The following is an 18,592-nucleotide window of genomic DNA, read 5'->3' on the forward strand; positions in this document are numbered from 1 at the left end:
AGCTTAGAAACAAAAGCGGACAATTTGGGAAGAGGAGATATTATTATTCGAGCCTTGCAACTCGTTTTTATAGTTACCGATTGTCAACAATTATAAAAACGAGCTGCAAGACTCGAATAATCGTATCTCCTCTTCCTAAACTCTCATAATCGGAAGGGTAAACAAGCGATCGCTGGATCGTGGATATTTATGCGAATGCATATTCTTTTAGAAAATTGGTACACGAACGGCACCCGAACAGAGAGCGGCGATCGGGTGATTCCAAAAATATATTTTATACTTTGCATATTTTGCATAATCCATATGTTTTGCATATTTATAAAAACATACGCGATAATATATTGGTCGTGTACACGCATACATCGCGCTCGTCCGAATCATCTATCTTGTTGAATTAATTTACTCTATTACTGGGCACCAGTATCATAACCGGATTACGTTGCTACCGGTTATATATCAATAGAACGTTGAATATACGCAGCAGAAAATCATGTTCTCAAAACATCGAGTTAGCAATTGAACATTAGGCGCAGCTATTAACATTTCGAATTCGAAAGTTTCGAATTCAGCTTTATCTCTGAAGCGACGAGGTGAATTTTGAGCGAGTGAGAATTACATCGACGAAAAGCTGAATCGAAAACGCTCCCAATTTCATTCTCGAGAATAACAACGAACAGAGCGTTTCTCGTAAAACATGCGATAAAAGCGTAAAGTGCGATCGAAAATCACAATTAGTATAACGCCCGTGGCACGACACTGCTCGAATAAAATATGCGTATCGCGCGTCGCGGAGCGGTCATTTTCGGCGTGCGAATTAATTATTACCGACAAATTATTACGCGTCTTCACCGCGCATACCGTGCATATTTTTCGCGAATAAACGTCAAATCGCTTTTCGCATAATCAACGCGCATAAAGATCCGCGGTTACAGCGATCACGAATCGCAGTGATCAGAGATCACAGAAACCCGATGATCGTCGTTCCAGTGGTCAAACACAGGTCACTGACTCTCCGCTCTAGATTGGACGGCCTCTTATTGGAAATGTTACGGTTTCACGGTAATGGTACAAAAAAAAAGGAGCAACGAACGTCGATTCTTCAATTGCAAATGGCGGATCTTTTATCGGCGGCATTCGATCCCGCGGCGGCCGACCGAGGAGCGCCGGGAAATTGCGATGCATTAGGCCGAAATGAAAATCGGATCGGCCGTTTCTCGCCGAGCTTGATATCGTCGGGTCAACTAAGAACTGTCCTCTAAAAGGGTCGAGCGTTCGCCGAGGTCTCGATTTCGGTGCCACGGTCCACCGAGCCTCGAACAGACGCGCGACCACCGAACATGGATAATGTCGCGGCTCGCTGGGAATCGAAGTGTGCGCACCGCGACAAACGCGCCTCTCTGTGCACGTGCACGTCAAGGTGCCCCAATTTGCGTGCGAACACGCGGTAAAAGCTCGTCCGGTGATTTACAATACATCGGGCAACTACAGTGTCCGGCATTGTCGGGAAAGGGGGATACTTTGTGCAACAAAAAAGGGGGACGAGAGCGACGGAACAGTGGAAAGAGACGGCACGGCCGTCGGGGGGAGGTGCGGGGCGAACCAGGAAAGCTTCGACTGTGTCGTCCCCGCGGCAACCAGTGTGGAAACACGAACGAACGCGAGGACCACGGGGTGGTCCCTTCCTCCCGAAGATTTACTATCACCTCGACGAACGCCGCGAACGGTTTCCTTCGAGCCATCGAAACTTTCCCGCCGACCACGCGATTTTCGAGCCGGCGGAGGACACAGAATTCGCGTTGCCACGCGAGCCACCGGAAATTAGGTTTGTTATAATACAGCTTGCACGGGGAACTCGGCGCTCCCGGGATCCGCGCGAGCCGTTCCAAAAATCGCCGCCCTTCTGTCCTAGTTGAGAACTCGACGAACCTTCGAGCAAACATACAGGCCGCCCCGGAAAGTCTCTCTAGAATGAATCTCCGATTTTCGGCATATTCTTGACACTCGAACTTTCGTAAACTAATTTCGCGTGAACGACTCCCGCGGCAATAAACCCGGGACTCGTCCGCGAGCTTTATGTACGCCGCGTTTTAACCGTTCGCGTTTCAAAACCGTTTTCTTGCCTTTTACTTGAAGAACTTTGCCATCGCAACTCGAGCATATTTGCATATCCATTTTCGCAAACTACGTTGAAACACTCGAGAAACGCCGCGATTGTTATTCAATGAAGACTGTTGAGCCTTCGCACTTGAGCGACGTCAATAAATATTGCTGCACGATACTTCGGGATTATTTTAACGGGTATCGAATTTACGCTCTACGATCTGTTCAGAGTACGAGTATCTATCCGCAATTAATTAGTGATCGATCATCGTACATGTACAGATCGTTCTTCTTTATCCGTGAATAAAGAATAAATGTATATTAAATATATTAATCGATTATAATGTCTATTATATATTAATAATATAAAATCTATTATATATTATTAATATATTAATCGATAAAATGTCTCGCAATCCGGAAATGGGAGGTTCCCGAGGTCATTCGAAGCAACTTTTTTCTTTGCGAAAATTTTCTCCGAGGCTTCGTTTACGAGTTATTAACGGAAAACACTGACCAATAAGAGGCGAGCTCGGCTGGCGCGCGGCGGCCCAGCCAACGAGCGCGCGGAGCCCAGTTCCGCTCATTGGCTCGGCCGTCTCGCGCCAAATGATCTCGCCTCTGATTGGTTACTGTTTTTCGTTGATAACTCGTAAACGAAGCTGCGGATTGCATTTTCGCCAAGGAAAAAGTTGCTTCGAACGACCTCAGGAATCCCCTATTTTCGGATTGCGAGACATTTTTGGGACATCCTGCATAAAATGGATATTTTCTGTAGGTTAGAAAACGTGTCTTGAATTTCGAATTGGAATAGCTTCTCTTGCGAACGGTTGCTACGAGGTCAGGCTCGATGTAGGAGCGCGACGAGTCAAATACAGGGTGTCCCAAGATTATTGTACAAGCGAGAAGTGACAGGTTCCTCAGATCATTCGAAGCAACTTTTTCCTTGGCGAAAATGCAATCCGCGGCTCCGTTTACGAGTTATCAACGAAAAACATTAGCCAATGAGAGGCGAGGTTGGCCGGCGCGGGGCGGCCCAGCCAACGAGCGGTCGATGCCCAGTTACTCTAATTGGTTCGGCAGCTGATCTCGCCTCTCATTGGTCACTGTTTTTCGTTGATAACTCGTATACGAAGCCTCGTAGAACATTTTCGCTAAGGAAAAAGTTGCTTCAAATAACCTCGGGAACCTCTCAGTTCGCGCTCGTACAATAATTTTGGAACACGTTGTACAGCTAAAACTCTCAGTCGTTTTCGTTTCATACCGACGCGAATTCGACCGATCACGTACGAAAACTCGGCGATAAACGACAAAGCAAGAAAGCGGTGACACGGTTTTCGGATTTATTCGACGGCCTGCTTGGCCGTTTCTTTCGTGATAAAACTCATAATCGAATATCGAGGTGGCGCCTGGGAGGGGTCCTTGTGATGGTTTTTCGGGTTATTAATCGCGGACGGGGATCCCGGGCATGTAACGCCGATATTTCGCGCGGGGGAGAAAAAACAACGGGCGGCCCGGCCCGGCCCGGGGCGAGTCCAGTCGCGCGAACCGAACGATAAATTTTACGTCGTTAATTCTCCGGCAAAGCCGAATTGGTCTGCCTTTGTTGCACCCGGCTGCGAACGGCGATAAATCCACGATTCCGATATCGGTCCCCGCTAAAAGGTTACCGACGAATTAATAACTGATCGCGTCCTATAGATAGTCGGCGAGGGGCCGAGGAGGGCGATGGGTCGGCGAGACTCGCAATTACGTCGCGCGTTTTGCTCTCCTTGATTCGTTAAAAATTCACCGGTCTTGATTGACCAATTATGGTTGGCCGCGATCCGAACACCGGCTGCCGCCTTTCCGGATCGGTAATACAATTTTCGAGATCGACCGGCGGTCGGCGACGGTGCTCGTTAATAAATCGTTCGATCCCGCACCCACCGGCGTAATTAATCTTCTTCGGGCGACTTCTCGATGGGAAATTCTGCTTTCGCAGCCCCTTGACAGGCTCCGTGCGAATATTTTTCTCATTACGAACGCGTTCGACACCGTGGAAAGCAATTACCATTCTCCATTAAATGTCGTTTTTCCCGTTATTATTTTTCTTCCTTTTTTTTTTACTTTTTCAACGCCCGCTCGAATTCTCGGCTGGTATATTAATTGCTGTAGCGATTTTTGACGGACACGAAACGGACGTTGGCGCGTCAGGGTTTCTTGCACCGGCGACTCTGCCCGCGTTATCTGGCCGTCCGTTCCTCGTCGCATTAATTACCGAAAACCGTGGCAAACCGGGTTTAGCCGCGAAATTTATGGGATCGCAGCGCCGCCAGCGATAGCGATCAGAGTTCCATATAATGCTCGGCCGTAGTTCCGAAGATTAATAATACCTTAACCACGGGATTTGTCGTTCAAAGTTGACGGCGCGCGAGCGAGGAGAGAAGTTCCCGCGATTCCCAGAGATTCCGAGCGATTCCGAGCGATTCCAAGCGATTCCCAGCGAGCCGGGAACCGAATCTACTCGAAGCGCAAACCCTGTCGAGCTGTAGCTGTACGTAACTGCATGTGCTAAGTGCACCGACGTGCTTAGTAAATTCAATGTAACAAGTCGAATCTCTGCTAGGAGATCACCAGATTAACAAACTGTTAATACAGATTCCATATATCGGGTGAGGTAAAAGTTGTCGGTTTTATCCCAATTAAAAAATGCTGTTGTTGAATGTTTATATTTTCGTTCGATATACGGTAAATTCTCCCTAATTTTCCTTCGGCTTGCAAATAAAAATAGACAATTTAGGGAGAGGAGATACGATTGTTCAAGCCCAATTTAACCTCGTTTTTATAATTGTTGACAATCGACGACTATAAAACTGAGTCGCGAGGCTCAAATAATCGCGTCTCCTCTGTCCAAATTGTCCATTTTTGTTTACAAGCTGGAGGAAAATTGGGCAAAATTCGCTGCAGAGATCGACGCTCCTAGATAACGCAATGATCTTTGATAGATCCATTCGATACGAATAAAAGGTAATACGAGTAAAATAGAAAAAAAAACACGCGTATACGTATCGTGTAACAACGTTTTCGTGTCGCGTCCCAAAATGGGAACATCGAAAATGAAACACCGATGCCAACAGTTGCATAAATCGGAACAATGGAAAAATTGCGGTACACGATATGGAACGCTGTGTTCTTGCACAAAGATACCCGCATTCGAATAAACATTTATTTTCGGCTGATTGTCGCGTAACGGTACTTGCGCGAGCGAATTTACGGTCAAAAATATGGGCAGAATTCGCTTTCGGATTTTTATGGGCTATTTTTCAATAGTGCCGCTGTATCGAGAAAAGGTCACGAGTGATCGGCGTTTCGTAACAGGTGCTTTTGCGTAATAACATTAGACAACGGTGTCGTAAAATTCGTCCGACCAAAATGACCCCGCCGAGAAGATTAGCCCGAGGTGTCCGAGACGCGACTCGCAGATCGGCGGAACGTTATCGGAATAAAGGAGTTAACCTTTTAGGCACGACACGCCACTATAGTGGCTTGCTCTAGTAGCCCACTCGCTCATCGTTTGAATCAAGTAATCGTCTTCATACGCATTGTTTCACACTTCTTTTTGTCTTCGCATCGATTTACAACAGTCTACAGGGTGTCCCAAAAATGTCTCGCAATCCGGAAATGGCGGGTTCCTCGGATCATTTGAAGCAACTTCTTCCTTTACAAAAATGTTCTCCGAGGCAGCGTTAACGAGTTATCAACGAAAAACAGTGACCAATAAGAATCAAGTACGGCTGGCGCGAGGCGGCACAGCCAACCAGCGCGCGAAGCCCAGTTCCGCTCATTGGCTCGATCGCCTCGCGCCAGCCGAGCTCGCCTCTCATTGGTCACTGTTTTTTGTTAATAACTCGTTAACGGTGCCTCGGAGAACATTTTTGTAAAGGAAAAAGTTGCTTCGAATGGCCTGAGGAACCTGCCACTTTCGGATTGCGAGACATTTTTGGGACACCCTGTATATACAGTATCAGACTCTGTACAGTACACGTCAGACTCTGCCGTCCAGAGAAATAGCCTCGCGCAGAATTCAGCCGTACCTAAAAGGTTAATGAAATTAAAAGTTCCGGGGTCTCGTCGCGCGAGTGGAACAGGTCGGCGTCGGTCCGGACATCGAGGAATTTCTCACGGAGAAGCTCTAACTGCCCCGTTTCTAGTCGACTTAGCCGGCGTCTTTGGCAGAGAGAAAGCCATTATTTCGAAAGTCCGCCGGTAATTGTATCGGTAATTAAGCGATAGATCGTGACCATTAGCGAGAAAAACTGCTCTCGAGTCGTTGGGGAACGATAATCCGGACTTAGCGGCGATCTACGACCGCGTTCTCATATTAGCTCTGCTTTTCTGAATTATGTAGCTCCGCGGGGGGTGGGCACGGCGACCATAAACTTCGAGCGACGCGACGGTGTAACGGGAAACGCGGGCGAGGACCGATCGGATAAAGCTAAGAAATGAGCAAAACGGTATATCGAGCGGTTACGGGAATCGCTCCGCCGTACGTCATGTACAATACCAGCAGCGACAGTTTTTACGGATATTGCATCGATCTGCTGAACGATATTGGATCCCTGGCGGGGTTCGATTACATCGTCAGGAAATCGTTCGACGAGCGTTACGGGCACAGGGACCGAGGGAACGGCAGCTGGAACGGTATGATCGCTGAATTAATGAAGAACATGTCGGACATCGCCGTCGGCCCGATATGGATCACGTCCGACAGAATCAAGGTAAAAATATTTAATCTTCTTCCAGCCAGGCTCGATCGAAGTTCCAAGGATCGCCGGATCGATAAACGCGAGATTCGATACGAACAAATTCTTTGCCCGCGCTCTCCAAGTTGAACCTTTCAATCTCCGGTTAGGCGGGTTTCTTTCGAACGATCGTCGGTCTAAGTAGGTCCTAGAGATCCGTGACCGCGATCGATCTATCGTAGAGGTCGGTGACCTCGTTAGCGTCGGTTTAAGCAGTCGTCGCGACGATCGGAACGATCCTCGATCGATTTCGCACGACTCCCCTTTGTCTTGTTCCGCGCTCTGGACGGTCGCAAAGGTCAGTGACCGCTCTGATCGTTCCGTCAAATTATTGCGGAAAAAAAATCATTATCGCGCGTCGTAGAGGTCAGTGACCGCTCCGACGATTCCATTAAATTACCATCCCTGGTCATTGTGACCTGTTTGATATCGGTCTAAACGATCACCACGATCACCGGAGCGATTCTGAATCGATTTCGCGATTACTCCCTCGCCTGGTCGTCATCGTAGTGGTCTGTGATCACTGCGCTCGCCGATCAGAATTCTACGAAGCCTTCGCGACTCTTCCAACGTCAACCTGAAACGATCGCCGATGGCGATAGATCGATGACGATAGATCGGTGACCGCTCGATCTCTCGCTACAGGTGGTAGATTTCACGAAGCCGTTCCAGAGACCGAGCGGTTTCACGATAATGATGCTGAAAAAGAGGAAGCAGGTGCTGTTCTTCCACTTCCTGACGATCTTGGATCTCGAGATCTGGCTGTGTCTCGCGCTCGCTCTCCTCTCGATGGTCCTGCTGCTGTTCGTTTTGGAGAAATACTCGCCGTTCAGCTATCGGAACAACCGCGCGAGTTATCGGGACCAGCCGGACGATCGATTCTGCACGGCGAAGGGATGCTTCTGGTTCGCCCTGACGTCGTTGACGCCTCACGGCGGCGGGGACGTCCCGAAGAACATCTCCGGGAAAGTGGCAGCCACGTGCTGGTGGGTGTTCGGCTTCGTGATCGTCGCGGCGTACGGGGCCAATCTCGCGGCTTACGTGACCCTAGGCCGGCTCGAGAAGGATGTCGGCTCCCTGGAGGATCTCGGGAAACAGTATCGGATCTCCTATTCCACCGTAGCCGACTCCGCCGCCCACGGATACTTCCGGGCGATGAAGAAGACCGAGGAGATGCTGTTCGGGTGAGTCGGAAACCTCCTGTACAAGCCGTCGATCCTGTCGACAGCGGGATCGATCCATCGTCCCGATCTCCTTCCGTCGGTTCATCGAGCCGATAGAGAATCATGGGACAGCCGGCTGGGACGAATCGAGCTTCGGTCTTCATGCAAATTCGTCGAAATTGATTTTCAGGTTTACTTGCGCTTTATTGATTCGCCGCGTAGACATTAATATCCGCGGGGTCTGTTATCGGTTCCTCGACGTATAAAGCGCTTCTGATATCGGCGCGCACGTTCACGATAGATATCAGTCAACGTTGTCGGCAAATATTAACCATTTCTGTACGAGCGCCGGATATATCCGGCATCCGTCTGGTCACCTGTGTGGCCGAGCGCCGGATATACAGGGTGTTCCAAAATTATGGTATTTCCGAGAAACGAGGGGTTCCCGAGATCATTTGAAGCAACTTTTTCCTTAGCGAAAATATTCTACGAGGCTTCGTTCACGAGTTATCGACGAAAAACAGTGACCAATGAGAGGCGAGCTCGATTGGCGCGAGACGGCCGAGCCAACGAGCGCGCGAAGCCCGGATCCGCTGATTGGCTCGGCTGCCCTGCGCCAACCGTGCTCGTCTTTGATTGGTCAGTGTTTTTCGTTAATAACTCGTGAACGAAGCATCGTAGAACATTTTCGCTAAGGAAAAAGTTGCTACAAACGACCCCAGGAACCCCTCGTTTCCCAGAAATACCATAATTTTGGGACACCCTGTATACCGTCATCCATTCGATGACCGGTATGGACAAGCGTCGAATACATCTGGCATTAGTGTTAAAATCTGAGGTTACATTTTTGTTCGAAACTTGTTCATAGATTTTAACATATCGTAGGCCCTTTACAGAATGTTTACAGGAAACAAAAGATTTAGAAACGGATTAAGCACAGTTGTTACTTCAGAAAATCTTCGTACAAAAGTGAACCGACCCACTGTGCTATGTGCGCATTTTCGGCGCGGCAACCCGCACAGTGGGAGTGTCACGCGGACAGCACGCTCGTACCGAAAGGGTTAATTCTGTCTTAACTCTTCGAGGACGACTTCGAGGCGGAACGCTTTCTAACAGTCGCGAGCCTCTAATTTGCCGATGTACGCGAGATCAAAGATGCCGCTGTTCATTTGACTCATCGTCGACGTGTTCGAGGCACGAGCTGGTCGTCCTCCAAGGAAATTTTCCTTAATACGTTCGTAAACGGTTGCTAGCAAAGAGCGACGGTTGCGCGTATGATAAACGAAAAAGTAAATGATATGCCAACGGGTTACTGGCATTTCCTCTCTCTGCTCCTTCCGCGCGATATATTACAGCCTTTCCGCCTTACTTATAAAATAACCTACGAAAACGGTTGCACACGAGAAGCTAACGTAAATAGTAAACGGCCGCGGAGGTACGCCGGAAAATGTAGGGAAAAATATGAGAAAGGGGAATTGTATGCAGGACTGAAATGATATTGTCTTACACGTGTACGTTTTAATAAGGCTCCGCGCGGCCGTTCTCGAGCAGCCCCGGCCGCGGCCGGCCGAAAAAGTTTCCCGCGGGGTTTCAGAACGAATATCGTAAAATGCACGACGGCGTATTCGGTGGAAGATTTTAAAAATGTTAAGCGCGGCCGGCTGTGTTGTTTCGTAAAACGTTCCGCTCGGGAACGGAACGGAATGGAAAACTGCGGAATAATAATAGCGGGTTGGCCGGCTCGGTCGAACACCGCCGAGCGTTGACAGTCCGGAATAATAGAAATCGTTTCGTCGCGAGGAACGGCCGTGCGAATAACTGCGTCGACGATAACATCTCGCAGCGATTTCTAACAGGAAATTACTTTCCTGGCGGCGGCGGGTTCGGGGATCGTCTCTCTTACATCGTCCGAACGCGACGTCGAAGCCGCGCTCCGGCTCTCTCGCGGCGATACATTACAGGGTGTCCCAAAAATGTCTTGCAATCCGAAAGTGGCGGGTTCCTCGGGTCGTTCGAAGCAACTTTTTCCTTTACAAAAATTTTCTCCGAGGCACCGTTAACGAGTTATCAACGAAAAACAGTGACCAATGAGAGGCGAGCTCGGCTGGCGCGAGGCGACCGAGCCAATGAGCGGACCTGGGCTTCGCGCGCTGGTTGGCTGGGCCGCCTCGCGTCAGCCGTACTCGATTCTTATTGGTCACTGTTTTTCGTTGATAACTCGTTAACGGTGCCACGGAGAAAGTTTTTGTAAAGGAAGAAGCTGCTTCAAATGATCCGAGAAACCCGGCATTTACGGATTAAGAGACATTTTTAAGAGACACCCTCTATTAAGAAGCGCGATCGCTCGATCCCTCCCCCCGTATAATCCTGATTCACGAACAGCGAAAACGGCCAACGGTGCGAAATTGTTCGGCAGCGTTTGGAGACGAATCACCCTGGATGAGAACACGCCGGAGTGGAACAGATCCCAGTACGCCGTCTGGGATTATCCCCTGGAAGACAAGTTCACGAAGATGTATCGCGCGATGGAGCAAGCGGGATTTGTTCGGAACGTCGAGCAAGCCGCGAAGACGGTCCGGAAAGTAAACCGCACTTTCGAGTTCGCTTTTATAGCGGACGCTATGACCATAAACTACCTGATCCTGACGAACTGTGACTTCAGACAGGTCGGGCAGGAGTTCGGCAAGAAACCGTTCGCGCTCGCCGTGCAAAAGGATTCACCGTTGAAGCGAAGAATCGACGACGCGTGAGTCCTCGACTTTGCCGCTCTTTTCTATCCCCCTTTCGATCGCTCTTCCCGGCTCTTCGTCGCCGGTTCCGCTACCTTTGTCTCGACAGCGCTGCCATTTAAACGCTCCGATCGATCCTAGGCTTTCCGGCGATTCTCGTTCTCTTCAAATTGCCGTATCGAAGGTGGGCACGCGCCGGCGAAGTACGGTAATGTCTCTCTTACTGACGCTCAGATTGACCACTGAAATGGATCATTTGGGCAGAGGAGATACGATTATTCGAGCCTTGCGGCTCGTTCTTATAATCGTGGGCAATTTATAACTATAAAAATAAACCGCAAGGCTCGAATAATCGTATCTCCTCTTCCCAAATTTTTCTGGTCAATCTGGGCGTCAATTAGAGAGACATTACTGTAACTTGCGACATTCTCCGAGAAAGCGATTCTCGTCTAGATGTAGAGACTCGAGACTGTAGAGACTCGAGAGATAACAGCCAGCAAGATCGAATCGCTTGCGACGAACTTTGTCGTCGATGCTACGCGACGTTGAATTTATTTGGATTTTTTGGAGTCTTCGCATCAACCAGTTAAGCGTCGAATTTAGTTTCAAAAACCCCTCACGGTGTGCGGAATTCAAATCAAGCGATGACGTGTATGCACGACGAACGCAGGGCAAAATGGTCCTATTACAAATTTTATAAAAAACGAAGAAGAACTACATTTTTATTTCAGAAAAACTTAACGATTTATTTCTGAAAAGTTATCGTTATTATAAACTCAAAAATTCTCGAATAATAATAAAATACATAAACAAGAAAGACACGTGTAGAAAAAAAGATATTAAGAATTTCAATTGAGTTGGGTGTGATATTTCTCGGAACACGATACCACACAAAGCGGCGCTTCGCAGGTCTTACACCAGTATCTTGACTCCTTACGGATTCCATTTTTCGAACAGACGGTACATCTTCTACCACCCCCTTCGTATAAAATACTTAGCAGTTCTATCGGTAATATAAAGAAAACATCCCAGCAAATAATATTCTTATTGTATTTTATTAAAATTTCGAGTTTTCATAGTCAATGGTAATTTTATGTTTTTAACGACGAGTAAACGCGTCGAACGCACCGTAATAGAGATTTGGTTTGACGTGTATAGACGACAAACGCGCTTAACTGATTAAGAACTTATGAATTCGTATAAAGTACGATTCCTAATACCAAATCGTTCGTTAATCTCTCAATTTTGATGAACTAACCGATCGCTGACGTATGCGAATAATCGTATCTCCTCTTCCCAAAATTGTTCATTTTTGCGCGCAATCAGGGCGCGAATTAGGGAGACATTACTGTAGCTTCCAACGAAATAGCTTGTTAAGAACTTACGAATTCGTATAAAGTACGACTCCTAATACCAAATCGTTCGTTAATTTCTCAATTTTGATGAACTAATCGATCGCGATGACGTTGAAACGTCTAATAGTTAAACGTCTAAAGGGCTAAAGCCACCAAAAAATGTGGTCGAACGAAGACATTTATTTAACGATTTCCGGCGGAAGCGTCTCTGGGATTTCAAAATTGTAGAACAGATACGTTCGATGTGTCAAATGTCTCCAAGATGAAGTTGAATGGTTCGCGCGATGCCCTAAAAATATTTGTTTCTATGTTATTTCTTCTGGCGGCACAAAGGTCGCCTTCATTGTTTCAAACGGGACCACCGCTTTCGACGGTCCCTTTCAATAAAAATTCAACGACCGAACGTTATTGTCCTTCGATGTTATCGCGCCTTCCAATTTATCGTATATTTGAGCCGTTTATTTTGAAAGTGGCCTAAGTCCATTTATTTGAAAATCCAGATATTTAAGGTTTTTACGTTTTAATAAATTTAAAAATATTGCTAATCGATAACATGGTGGTATAATGTTTTTGTGTTCCTAAGGGCCACTGCGTTCTTTCAGCTTTGCTGACATGAAATTATATGTATAACGTAGAAATGTGAATATATTAAAATAGCTAGCTCGGTGTTTTTGAAAAATGACTTAGGCCACTTTCCAAATAAACGGTTCAAATATCGAGAGATCTTGACACACCCTGTACAGCTCGGAAATCACACTTTCGAATTATTGCAGAGAGTTGCAACAGTATTTGCAACGCCGTGCACGCGCCGCTGCAAGTTGTTCCGGCGAAAGCGAGTCGCAGGTTACTCGCAAGCGTATCCGCGCCTTTACTTACGTCGGATCCGCGGCCCATCACAGTTTTTCAGAATTTCGAACGTCCTCGGTAACGGTTGCAATCTCTCAAGCTTCCATGGAGTACCTTGGCACGATCTGTTTCATTCGATAACATTCCACCGTCGTCCGATCGATCCATTTAATTATACGAGCCGTTCGTATCTCCTGAAATTTTTATTAATCTTGATAATGGTCGCGATCATTCAGGCTTCCTCAGACCCGTTTCCATTGGCTCAACGTTCCACTTTGTTGAATGAAGTTTCCTGCGCCGCGAGCGTCCCACGGTTTTATTCTCGTACCGTCGTCGTTCGATCTGCTTATTTAATCCGGCTGATTTTTTTTCATCGCGAGAGAAATCTGCGCGGCAACGATATCCGTTGAAGCAAGAAGTAATTTCTTGAGTCTTGGAAATAAGCCTCCATGTCCCGTCCTTCAACGGAATTTTCGGGCTGCATCCGCCTATCTTTCTCCGGGACGAATTACCTTTCACTTTTATCCTTAAAAAAACGTTTATTGACGGGGAATCTTCACGGCTCAACGAGACAAATTTAACAGTCCTTCGACGAACGACGCGCAATCGACAAAAGGTCACATTTTTTACGTTTTCATTTTCGTAGAGCCATAGCCTTCTTTCTTGCAATTTCTAAGATTATGATTTTCGAACCATCTTCTTTCCGGCAATAATGTCATTTCTGCACTTTCGAATAATGCACACCTTCATCGGCAGCATTTTTTATGACAGGGTCGCTAGCACGCACCGCTTCGGTCGCCCGTCCAGGGTTTCTTGCTACCCGCAGCACTGCGTGCTACGTCACTTTACATCCCCTTCCATCGCGTCACTGGCCAACCAATTTCTAGTTTTCTGTCCATGAAACAGTATAAAAACTCGAAACCGATTCTTCTCTTGATCAGTCGTCAGTCGTCAGTTGCTCAGTTGCTCAGTTGCTCAGTTGCTCAGTTGCTGAGTTGCTCAGTTACTTAGTTACTCAGTTATTGAGTTGCTCAGTTATATTGAGTTACTGAGTTATATTGAGTTACTGAGTTATATTGAGTTACTGAGTTATATTGAGTTACTGAGTTATATTGAGTTACTGAGTTATATTGAGTTACTGAGTTATATTGAGTTACTGAGTTATATTGAGTTACTGAGTTATATTGAGTTACTGAGTTATATTGAGTTACTGAGTTATATTGAGTTACTGAGTTATTGAGTTATTGAGTTATTGAATTACTGAGTTATTGAATTACTGAGTTATTGAATTACTGAGTCACTGAGTTGCTCAGTTCATACTTATTCAGCCACAATCTTATTCACGCTTGTTGAGTGGCACATTCTAAATCAACCAAACAGTTGTCCCCTTTTTAATTAAACGGACAACGATATCGAACCACTCCGTCGCGCAGCGTAATCGGCCTTACAACCCGAGAGATAGTTTATATCGCGGAGTGACGATATCGGGTGCGAATACGACGCATCCAAACACTCCACAACCTGAAATGCAAAGTTTCCATATACCTGAGAGAGTACACAAGTATAAAAACATGCATTGTCGCCCAGGCCTCTCAGGTTCTTCCGTGCTCTCATACTGTGCGCTTGTTCACCGTGTGTCCTCTTCGCTTCTTTCTTAGCCTTTTGAGCTCTGAATACTCCTGGCCGAAACGGTTCGTAGGGACGGAGCGCGGCTATCGCTGACCATCGCTGGGAGCGGAATACTTTTTTGCCACACCGAAGTGACTATTCAAGGTGCAAACAGTAATAAATTATAGTGATTCTTTCGCAGAAGGTTAAATAATTAATCTTCTGATTCAATGTCCGATGATAGTGATTCACTGTATTCTATTTCACTGTCGTCCCTTGTGAAATATTCCTCAAGATTTGACATTTTGTAGGGTGTCACGAATAAAAAGAAATAATCGTACAAGTTATATTCCGCACTATCGTTGTTGACGCGAGCGAGACCGTGAGGTTCTTGCATTCGCAAGACGATACTGCTGACCGAGTCGTTTTGAGTGCTTTGAGTCGCGAAATGGTGACAGTGCAGGTAATTATTTTGAAATCTAATTGGTTAGAGAGTGGGACACATAAAATGGGATTTCTGTTTCGGAAATTCCCGGGGATTTTTATGACCCTAATATTGCCCAACCGCTACCTAAGGAAGGCAAATTACTAACGAGTGCCCCTGTATTAATTTTACACGAAAATAACTGCATATCGATTGAAAAAATCGACAAACGCATATATGCGCCCTTAGTCCAGGCCGATGACTTAGAGAAAACACATAAATGCGGCCTTAGGCTACACGGATGACTTTCGCCAAACGCATATATGCGTCCATAGAGCTCTAAGGGTTAAATATAGTTATTTACGCGTGTCTCATTCTGCGCCCTTTTATTTCAAATAACCCCGTCAACAATATCCGTTCTCGAGAACATTCGATAAACGAAGCTGTAAATCGTCAGCTGCGACGGCGAACGGCGGCCGAACGGAGAGGAAACTTGTTCCGCAATCTTCGAGCATAAACAATCGTAATCGTCCGCCTTTTAATTGAAGTTCGAGCGGCTTCAAGAAACTTGCGGCGGATACCGCGAAGAGAATCCAGGCAAAGATTCAGTTTTCTTTGGGTTCGGACTCCATCGCGGCGGGACCGCAAGAACTCTCGGCTCGGCTCGCCTCGATATGAAAGTTTGAGGGATTGGAAAACTGTAGGAGCTATTGTTAATGCGTTCGAGGCACGGCGGGGATATTTTTCGCCGTGCTCCAGTTTCCGCGTTGGCAGCAGAGGCGGCGGAGGCAGAGGCGACGGCGGCGTCGGGCGTGCGCAGTCTCGGATTTCGTCATAATGATTAACATTTAATTACAGGATCACGCGTCTGGCGACACGCGGCAGATTGAAGCAGCTCGAGAGAAAATGGTGGGACGAGAACCCTTCGAGGGCAGATTGCCCGGCAGATTTAGACCCGAACGCCGGCTTTGGTCTCGACGATTTGGCGGCGGTGTTCTCGCTGATCCTCGTCGGCGTCCTGCTCTCCATTCTAATATTATGCTCGCAGTATTTCCGGCGTTCGCCCGGCGACGTCGACGGGAAACCTGCGGAAAGACGTCTCACCCGCGATCGATCGAACGTCCGAAATCAAAGCGGAGCCGAGGACAGCGTAGCCTCTGTCGGAAATATTTTTCGCTCGCGTTGTTCCGCGAACACGCTCCGAGCTGGAAACTTCCTGCGGAACGACGGCAGCCGCGGGAAATAACCGGGGGAAATGGAAGGAACGACTAGAATGCTTCTTTTTAATTATGTTGTTTCTTGGAACGACGAACGAATATAAAAGATCGCGTTCATTTTTAATTTTTTAGCCGTGTAACGAAAATTTAATCGATGCGTTTCGTAGGCGATCGCATCGCAGGAGGATTGTGAAGTTAGAAACGATTCAGCTTTCGTTTGGTATCTACGGATTTTTCTGCAAAATAAATATTGTCCAAATTGATTCTAAGAAATACAACGAGTTAAAAATAATGCCTCGAAAAAAATATCCTCGAATTCTTTTAACGCCTTTACAATTTTGCGTTTGACCTGCTTACTATTATGTTAATATCTTTATAATTTGGTTTTCGACCTGTTCGTTTCTCTCGCGAAATGAGTGCATACCCGCGCGGTAATCGTTCCTTCCATACCGAGGGAAATGGAAGGAAAGATAGGAATGGACGGAGCGCGCGAGCCGTCCGGGGAAAAAACCGTTGTTTCCCAGGAACAGATTTCCCGTTCGCTCGTCGGATTAACTTGTCACGTCCTGACAAACCGGCCAAACAACCCCCGCGTCCCAGGAAACGCGACGGAAACGCCGTTTGTCGCGGCAATTAGCTGAATCCGTTTTCTCAGCCACCCTGCTCTTTTTTCTGTCTTTTTTTCTGTTTTTTTTTTGAGAAACGACGGAAAACCTTCCGGGTTTGATGCGGGAATCGATAAGGTTTTTACGCGACTGCGAAAGTTTTAGACCGCCGATTTCCGCGTTTTTTGCACGTAGCACCGCTAGAAGCGATTTGTACGATTCAGCTTGTCGGAACGAATGAAGAGCGAGTTCCGTGCTCGAATAAAGAGACTGATTTCGATTACCATTCCCGATGGCGCAAGATCAGGAAATTCTGCCACATTCCGGTCTTCTACGCTTGGGAACCCTTGTCGCGACAGGATCAGTTGAAATCCACGGACCCATTCCGCTCGAGCTCGACTTCGTTAAGAAAGGAACACCCGGCTCCGCCGGATCCCACGAAAGGGGTCCCGTAACGCTAATTTCTCGCGGCCAGACACCCGATCCGCAGAACGTTCGAACCGCTGCGAACGTTCGTTCGCGATCTTTGAGGTGTTAATTCGCGAGATGAATATGCGCCGAGCGATTTGCTAGCCCGGCGAGGACGCGAAATCGCAAAGATCGGCGACTTCCGCGATCGACCCTCGCTATCTATCTTGTTTCGGGCACGTGATACACGGCCGATAGGAACACGATGGACATCGATTATAATTGGGAAATTTTCTGATCGCTGCCGCAATATTGAATCGTCGATCTAGCAGCGTCTCTGTGCTTCCTTCGGCGGCCAGAACTGTCACGCGGGTCGGTGATTAATTGCTCTTTTTGTGCGAACGACGCAGATTGGAGTTTTTGGTCTCAAAAACTGGCTCGATAAATCTTGCGCGCGATATGAAATTTTTGCTTTCTCAGATAGTCGAATGTACAGTCACCGAAGTATTCGTACACTTTTATAGATGTTCGTAACAGTTTTTAAATGTTTCATTTCCAAATGTTTCGTATTTTCTGGCGATGTTAATGGAATTAGTTTGCCGTGAAACGAGTAGAATGCTTCTTTTCAATTTTGTTATTTCTTGGAACGACAAGAAAAATATGAAAGATCACGTTCTTTTTTAATTTTTTAGCCGAGCATGTAACGAAAATTTAATTAATACGTTTCGTAGGCGATCGCATCGCAGAGATTGTTCCCGTAAAGAAAGATTGAAAAGTTAGAAACGATTCAGCTTTCACTTGGCATCCGCGGATTTTTGTGCAAAATAAATATTGTCCAAATTGATTGTAAGAAATACAACGAGTTAAAAATAATGCCTCGAAAAAAATATCCCCGAATACTTTTAACGCCTTTACAATTTTGCGTTTGACCTGTTTACTTTTATGTTAACACATATGATTCTTTTGTTTGGCGCCGGCATAATAATTTGGAAATTTTAGATTTAAAAAAAGATGTCGAAGATGGCGGTAATATAAATTCCTAAAATTAAGATACGTCATCCAAGAGTTTTCGTACTTAATTCTTAGTTAAATAATCACAATGCTATAGTTAGTTCGCTGCCTTTTAACCGCCAAGAAATATAGTTCAAATGTTATTTCAGTTTTTTAAAATGGCACCAAAGCGGTACCATCGGCATACAACAGATAGTTTTTGCATGGCGCCAGCGTGGTGCCACCGGGCGGCATAGTGTTAATATCTTTATAATATAATAATAATAAATTATAATATCAAATAATAATTATATAATAATTATATCTTAAATTATAATATCTTTATAATATCTTTACATCGAC

General features: G+C 46.5%; 1 protein-coding gene across 2 annotated transcripts; it reads left to right on the forward strand.

The window, feature by feature from the left end:
* The first annotated feature begins 725 nt into the window (after positions 1 to 725).
* Positions 726 to 18,112, forward strand: LOC117218635 (ionotropic receptor 25a). Of its 2 annotated transcripts, XM_033467184.2 has the most exons (6): positions 726 to 1,822; positions 5,019 to 5,109; positions 6,491 to 6,860; positions 7,530 to 8,068; positions 10,464 to 10,793; positions 15,868 to 18,112. In XM_033467184.2, exons 3-6 carry the CDS (start codon positions 6,585 to 6,587, stop codon positions 16,253 to 16,255), a joined length of 1,533 nt encoding a protein of 510 aa, XP_033323075.2. In that variant the 5' UTR covers positions 726 to 1,822; positions 5,019 to 5,109; positions 6,491 to 6,584; the 3' UTR covers positions 16,256 to 18,112. The 2 variants fall into 2 exon arrangements, with proteins under 2 accessions (XP_033323075.2, XP_033323073.2); XM_033467182.2 differs by lacking the exon at positions 5,019 to 5,109.
* Positions 18,113 to 18,592: the final 480 nt, after the last annotated feature.

The sequence above is a fragment of the Megalopta genalis genome, chromosome 7 (genome assembly GCF_051020955.1).
Source record: "Megalopta genalis isolate 19385.01 chromosome 7, iyMegGena1_principal, whole genome shotgun sequence".
Lineage (NCBI taxonomy): Eukaryota > Metazoa > Arthropoda > Insecta > Hymenoptera > Halictidae > Megalopta > Megalopta genalis.

Bases quoted from the DNA above. Each gene is read 5' to 3' on its own strand.
- LOC117218635 (XM_033467184.2), top strand. From the start codon at position 6,585: ATGAGCAAAACGGTATATCGAGCGGTTACGGGAATCGCTCCGCCGTAC. The intron at 8,069-10,463 runs GTGAGTCGGAAA...ATTGTTCGGCAG, and splicing joins ACCGAGGAGATGCTGTTCGG to CGTTTGGAGACGAATCACCC. The intron at 10,794-15,867 runs GTGAGTCCTCGA...ATTTAATTACAG, and splicing joins AAGCGAAGAATCGACGACGC to GATCACGCGTCTGGCGACAC.